Below are 6,846 nucleotides of genomic sequence, written 5' to 3' on the forward strand. Positions count from 1 at the left end.
TCCCGCCCGCGCGCGACTCCCGCTCCCTCCCTCTCCTGCCGGCCACAGGTGAGTCAGGCCCTGACGTCAGGAGAGGCCGAGGGCTGCAGCCTCCCCCTGACCACCGGCCGGGAGCGGAGCCAGCAGCGCTTGGGGCTCCGCCACGGAGGCTGCTCCGCCCGGCCTCCCTCCCGGCCCCCAGCCTCGTTCGCGGTGGGAGCTGCAGAGCAGGGAGGATTTTCAGAGCCCAGCTTGGGGGTGCCCGCTCGACACCTCCATAGCCCTAATTTTCTCTCCTTTCCGCAGCTCGAAGCCGGAGGAGCCGCGCTGGGAAGACCCTCTCTGCAGGATGTCCTCTCCACCGAGGAGCTGCCTGTAGCAAGCGACGATGACGATCCCAGTGGCGCCGTGGAGAGCACTAACATTTCAGTAGCCCGGCGCCCGCGGCTGGTCCTTTCTCCCTCCTTCTCCGCGCCCGGCCTCGCCCCCGCGCCCCGGCATGGTGTATTGACAACGAGGAGTCCTGCTGCTTTTCTCCTCCCCCTTTGACTTCCGGCAGCTCCTGGATTTGTATGGCAGCGGCGTAACCGTGGAGAGGCCGGGGTATCACAAACTTATGGATTTTGATAAGAGAGGAGGGAAAGGGGAGCTGGAGGAAGGGAAAAGGATGTCCAAGGCAGGTGGAGGAAGGAGTAGTCATGGAGGCCGGAGCGCTGGAACCAACTCTGGAGTCTTAATGGTGGGTCCCAACTTCCGCGTCGGCAAGAAGATTGGATGCGGCAATTTCGGGGAGCTCCGTCTAGGTGAGAAGGGCCTCCTGTCCTCGCTCGGGGTCCCACTCCGTGGGGTGACTCCGTGGGGTGACCAGCGACGCGGGGGTCCAAGCAGGACGCGCGCCCGGCCCCCCAGCCCCTTCGCACCGCGCTCAGGTGTAAAACTGGCCTGGAGCCAAAGAGCTGCTTGGAGGGGGGCGGTTCCCAGCTCTTCTCCATGGCTATTCCGCAGGGAGCAGGGGTGTCTCCTGGCTGGGGGTGGCCTCAGCGTTCCAGCATATCACAGGATGCTGGGAGCGCCATCCTGGTCTCCCTGCTCCAGGGAACTGCGGGAAATGCTCTTGGCTCCGCTACGGAGAGCAGTTAGGGAACACGAGGCAGTGCTTTGTTCCAGAGAAATTTTCCCGTGCCTGGAACTGGTTCTTTCGGAGAGGAGTCTGAAAGCTTTCGAGAGGGCCGAATCCAGCTCAAAAACTCATGTGGCTATTTCCTGATTTGCACTAAATCAAGCAGGAAATAGTTGAAGATGAGCGCAAGGGAGGGTTGGTTGCTCCTCTCCCAAGGACTCCAAGCGCCCCGGGAGATTTGCAGCTCTCGGATGGGAACCGGTGCCAGGGAGAGGCCTGGCAGTGCTCGGGGCCGCTGGGCTGCATCCCTCCAGGAATGTGAGCAGGATGTGTCGGCGGAGCCGCCGCCTCCCGAGGACTTCGGGCAAGGGCAGCCTGTGGGAGTTGCTCCCTGCAGTGGGCCGGGAGCTGGTGATTTAAGCCGGGCCTTGGCAAGCAGAGCCCGAGGTTCCACATGGGCTCCTTGGCGTGCGGAGGCAGCAGGAGGGTGTGTGGTGGCAGGAGCGATTCCAAGCGGGACCCGTCCTGTTCCCAAACCCTCCTGCCACCATCCTTGCCCTCTGTGCAGAGCTCAGGAAAACGCCCGTTCCAAAGCGAACCGAGTGCTTCCTGTGCTTGGACCCAGCCTGGAGCATCCACCTTTCCCGGCGCTGTGGAGGGAAGAGCTCTGATCCTTCCTGCGGGCCTGGGCTTGTAGGAGGAGAGCGGGGGGCTCGTTGTCCCTGGCACGGCCGCGGTTTCCTGGAAAACCAGCAGCGCCAGCCGTGCAGCTGGAGCTGAAGCCCCTTCGCAGGCGGCTCCTTCAGCTCTTGGTGGCGATGCCTGGAGAAAGGCAAAACGCTCCTCAGAACCGCTCCTGCCGAGGGGTGGTGGGTTTAGCGAGCGCCGCTTTCCTGGGTTCCCTACACCGAGCTGCTGCTCGGAGCGCTGCCCACCGGCGAGGGCGCTGCCAGGACGGAGCGCCGGGCGTTGGGAGCGGATCCATCCGGGCCATCCCACAGCTCCAGGCCACGTGTGTCCATGCCAGGTCGGGAACGCTGGGCCTGCTCTCACCTCCCGCTCTCCCCATGTTCCCCCTGCCCTTTCCTCCCCACTCAGCTGCTTCTGAATCAGTAGAGATTTTGCTTCTCCCCATCCATGAGGAGCAGGAGCCGGAGCAACTTGTGGCAGGTCGCCTGGGATGGGAGAGGCTCGACAAGGCGGCCTCGGCCTCCTCTTGGCTGCAGAGCCCGTTCCCTGGCCGGAGCCGCTTGGCCCCGCTCTCCCGTTCATCCCGCTTCCCGTAATCCTGCCGCCCACTCTGGCTCTCAGCAGCTGCCTCTGGTGTTGCCTGTGGAGGATTTATTGCTGCTTCAGGTGGAGAGCGGCAGCCGGAGCGGATGGAATCTTGTTCCCCTCCGCAAATTGCTTGGAGAAAATCCGAGGAGACGGATGCAGCCTGCGTGGATCTGTGCACGCTCCGAGTCTCCAGCTCTTGGAGCTGCCCCGGGGCCTGCTGCTGCTGGCTCCCCTGTGCCCGGCTCCCTGGCACCTCTGGCAACAGCAGCGCTGAGAGGAATTCCCTGCTCTTTGCCCAGCTCCAGGCCGCTCTTACCGAGACCACAGGGATTAATCACCCAGGCTGGGGAGATTCTCCCTCCCCTGCCTCCAGTCCTTCTCCCGAGGCAGTTCCGGGGGGCAATTAGGAGCTCCGGGCGCACATGGATCCCTGCCTGGCCCGGTGCAGAGTTGGGCTCCATCTCCCCAGCCCCAGGCCGTGGGCAGAGCCTGCAGCTCTGCAGAGTTCGGGCCGGGCCACAGGAATCGTCTCGGGATAGAAGAATTCCTTGAGGACACGAGCAGCTCTGGATGCTTTGGCTTCCCCAGCATCCCTGGGAGAGGGGCAGCGTTGGGATGGGCAGGATGGGGTGGGAGACCCCCAGGAGCAGCAGCTGCTGCCAGGGCCGGTCCCAGCAGACCCAGAGCGAGACCCAGCTGGGCTCCGCTCATCCCAGCGTTAGCAGCGAGGGATCCGGGACCGCCTGGGCTCATTGCCGGCTGTGATTCCTGGCCTGGGATCAGGGGGGATCCCAGCAGGAGCGGGGGGTTCCCACGGGCCCTCGCTACCCTCAGCCCTTCCTGACTCTCTCCCTGCAGGGAAGAACCTCTACACGAACGAGTACGTGGCCATCAAATTGGTGAGTGCTGCGCCCGGCCGCGGCCAGCGGAAAGGGGGCGGCTGGGCAAGGGGACAGTGGCAGGGAGGGCGATGGTGACGGGGAGGGGGGCAATGACAGGGGACAGTGACTGACAGGGGACAATGACAGGGGACAGTAATGGGTATGGGGGCAATGACAGAGGAACAATGACAGGTATGGGGGCAGTGATGAGTAGGGGGACAAGGACCGAGTAGGGAGATGCTGGCAGGTCGGGACCTCTTTAGGAGACGGCATCTTGCTTGAGCTGCCACATCCTGCTCCCTGCAACAGACTTGACTGTTCCCGTTCTCTCTTCCAAGGAACCCATCAAATCCCGGGCCCCGCAGCTGCACCTGGAGTACCGTTTCTACAAGCAGCTCGGCAACGCAGGTGAGGGTGCGCGGGCCCCGCGGCTTGCCCCCAAGCGGGACCCTGCGGCTCCTCCCGACCGAGAGCAGCCGCGCTAGTGCAGAGCCCCACCTTTAGTCTTGGATCCTGGTTATTCAGTAGCTCCCCCCACAGCAGAGCCAGGGAAGCGAATGGAGCCACCCCCCTTCTCTGCCGGGGCGTGGAGGAGCCGCTCACAGCCCCGACCCCGTCTCTTGCAGAAGGAATTCCTCAGGTTTACTACTTCGGCCCGTGTGGGAAGTACAACGCCATGGTGCTGGAGCTGCTCGGACCCAGCCTGGAAGACCTCTTCGATCTGTGCGACCGGACCTTCACCCTCAAAACCGTCCTGATGATCGCCATCCAGCTGGTGAGCCGGGCGAGGAGGGACGAGCAGGGATGGTCAGCAGGGGGTCGCCGCCCTAGGCGGAGGCCGAGGGGAGCTGGGGTGTCCGTCGCCGTGCTCACGTCCCCCCTCCCCGCTCCAGATCACACGGATGGAGTACGTCCACACCAAAAGCCTCATCTACAGAGACGTCAAGCCGGAGAACTTCCTGGTGGGGCGGCCGGGGAGCAAGCGGCAGCACACGATCCACATCATCGATTTTGGCCTAGCCAAAGAGTATATCGACCCCGAGACCAAAAAACACATCCCCTACCGAGAGCACAAGAGCCTGACAGGGACAGCGCGCTACATGAGCATCAACACCCACCTCGGCAAAGGTGAGGGGCTGCGGGCTGGGGACACGGCGGGGCGCGGGCTGAGACGCCGCACGCGGGAAGGGGGCCATGCTGGGCACGTGCCCATCGCTTGTTCCCATCGCTTGTTCCTCTCCACGCAGAGCAAAGCCGCAGGGATGACCTGGAAGCCTTGGGACACATGTTCATGTACTTCCTCCGTGGGAGCCTCCCTTGGCAAGGCCTCAAGGTGACCGGGAAGGGCTGCTCCCTGGCGTGGGCGTGAGGGCGGCCCTAGGAGTCACTGCAGGATCTTCCTTGGGAAGACCAGTCCCTCCCTGGCCGCGTGACGGGTGAAACCCTCCAATCCCCCTGAGCCCTGGGCACCAGTGGGACCTCCTTCCCGATGGCTCCGGGCCTGGCGTGAAGGCTGGGACGGATTTTGCTTCTCGGCTCCCAGATGAGTGAGGCCTTTCCTTCCCCAAACCACCCGCCCCTGTGGAGAGGGACAAGTGGGGAGGAGATTCCCTGGGATGGAGCTCTTGCACTTACGGGAAAGCGGGAGCAGCACCCGCTCTGTTGTCCGGTGGCACCCACCTCCTTCCCAGCCCTAACACTGCCCCCTGCTTTCCTCCTGCCAGGCTGACACATTAAAGGAGAGGTACCAGAAGATAGGAGACACCAAGAGGGCCACGCCGGTGGAGGTGCTCTGTGAGAACTTCCCAGGTGAGGACGCGCCGTGGGGCTGGTTTCCGTGCCCAGCCTGCACCCCAGGCGCCCGCGGCCCTCGGCGCCTGCCCCCGTGCCCGCACCCAGCGCCGCTGTCCCCGCAGAGGAGATGGCCACGTACCTGCGCTACGTGCGGCGCCTCGATTTCTTCGAGAAGCCCGACTACGACTACCTGCGGAAGCTCTTCACGGACTTGTTCGAGAGGAACGGTTACGTATTTGACTACGAATACGACTGGGCAGGGAAGCCGCTGGTGAGTGGAGCGGGAGCTGCTGCTGGGCGGCGGGAGGGTGGCGGCCATGGGGGAAGGCGCAGGTCGGTGCCCATCCTGCTGGCCGCTTCCATGCTGGAGAGGGGAGCTCAGGGACCTGGGCTCTGGTGCCCCTGCGTTAAAGCTGGGAACTCTGCAGCTTCTGGAGAGCAGGGAAATGCGACCGCGGAGCGGCCGCGAGGCTCCCGCCCCTGGCACCTCCCAGGGCCCTTTGCAGCTGCCCGCAGCGCGGAGCAGGGCCTGGGCCTCGGTTCTGGGCGGTTTTGGGGAGCAGTTTGCCTGGGACTGACGTTGTCCCCGTGTCCCCAGCCCACCCCCATCGGCACGATGCACAGCGAGGTGCAGGCGCAGCCGCCGAGCAGGGACAAAGCACAGCCACATGCCAAACACCAGGTGAGCACCGGTGCCGGGGGCTGCAGCCGCCACCACGGACGTGCGGCACCGTGGGGTCCCTCGGCCCCAGGTCCGGGGCACACGCAGGAGACCAAGGCCCCGTGTTCGGGCCAGGGAGCCCAGTGGGAGCAGAGGGAAGGGGCTGGCAGGGTGGGAATCCATCCATCATTCCTGGATGGAGGGGACGGGGACAGGGTGCAAGGGCCTCAGGGAGGGTTTGGGAGGCAGACGGAATCAGCCTGGGCCTGGGGCTCCGGGCAGCCCGGAGCGGCGCCCGCGCGCAGCCCCCCCGACGCCGCCCGCCGCCCTGCAGGTGATGAGCTCCACCAACGGCGAGCTCAACACGGACGACCCGACCGCCGGCCATTCCAACGCGCCCATCACAGCCCCCACTGAGGTGGAGGTGACAGACGATACAAAGTGAGGAGCCGGGGGGCGGGGGGGGCCCATCCCCTTAACCCTCCTCATGTCCCCCTGGGGAACCCACGGCACCCATGTCCCCACACAGGGACCCTCGAGGTCTCCCGCAACCCAGGGCAGGGGCAGACCCTGGATTCATGGCCTTTTGCTGTGGAGGGGACACTCTGGGGACAGTGGAGACCCCCTGACCCTCTGTGTGTGTGTGTGTGTGGTGGGGGGGCTCGAGGAGGCCACTGGGCTCTGCCAAGGGTGTCACCTCCCTTGTACCCCCCCCCCAGGTGCTGCTGTTTCTTCAAGCGGAGGAAGAGGAAAACCACGAAGCGGCGGAAGTGACGCTGCCACTGGGGGCTCCTCGGACGCTGCTGCGCAGACACGGCCGGGGGGGGACACGAGGGGACGGCGGGGGCTCTCCCCCCACCCCCAGCGCCCCCTGCCTGGCCAGGAAAAGGAAAACAAAAACAAAAAAAAAAAAAAAAAAAAGAAAAAAGAAAAAAGGAAAAAAAAAAGGAAAAAAAAAAAAAGAAACTGAACCAAACCCGCAGCGTCACTTGCTTTTGAGTCTATAACGAGTCCGAAAACAGGGATCAACTCTACAGACTCTCGGACGTCACCGGAGGAGCCGAGGACAGGAGGCCGGAGCGGTGCCTAAGGAGGATATATATTTTTTTTTCTCCTGTTGCTTCTTTGTCTCT

At 64.2% G+C, this 6,846-nt stretch overlaps 1 protein-coding gene across 1 annotated transcript; it reads left to right on the plus strand.

Moving 5' to 3' along the window:
• The first annotated feature begins 295 nt into the window (after positions 1 to 295).
• CSNK1G2 (casein kinase 1 gamma 2) lies at positions 296 to 6,527 on the plus strand. Its single transcript, XM_026041487.1, has 11 exons — positions 296 to 782; positions 3,236 to 3,276; positions 3,597 to 3,666; positions 3,885 to 4,033; positions 4,152 to 4,386; positions 4,506 to 4,591; positions 4,983 to 5,067; positions 5,175 to 5,323; positions 5,651 to 5,734; positions 6,048 to 6,154; positions 6,433 to 6,527. Exons 1-11 carry the CDS (start codon positions 596 to 598, stop codon positions 6,485 to 6,487), a joined length of 1,248 nt encoding a protein of 415 aa, XP_025897272.1. The 5' UTR covers positions 296 to 595; the 3' UTR covers positions 6,488 to 6,527.
• The last annotated feature ends 319 nt before the right edge of the window (positions 6,528 to 6,846 follow it).

The sequence above is a fragment of the Nothoprocta perdicaria genome, unplaced genomic scaffold (genome assembly GCF_003342845.1).
Source record: "Nothoprocta perdicaria isolate Ctin4 unplaced genomic scaffold, notPer1 scaffold_286, whole genome shotgun sequence".
NCBI lineage: Eukaryota > Metazoa > Chordata > Aves > Tinamiformes > Tinamidae > Nothoprocta > Nothoprocta perdicaria.

Bases quoted from the DNA above. Each gene is read 5' to 3' on its own strand.
- CSNK1G2 (XM_026041487.1), top strand. From the start codon at position 596: ATGGATTTTGATAAGAGAGGAGGGAAAGGGGAGCTGGAGGAAGGGAAA. The intron at 4,592-4,982 runs GTGACCGGGAAG...TCCTCCTGCCAG, and splicing joins TCCCTTGGCAAGGCCTCAAG to GCTGACACATTAAAGGAGAG. The intron at 6,155-6,432 runs GTGAGGAGCCGG...CCCCCCCCCCAG, and splicing joins GAGGTGACAGACGATACAAA to GTGCTGCTGTTTCTTCAAGC.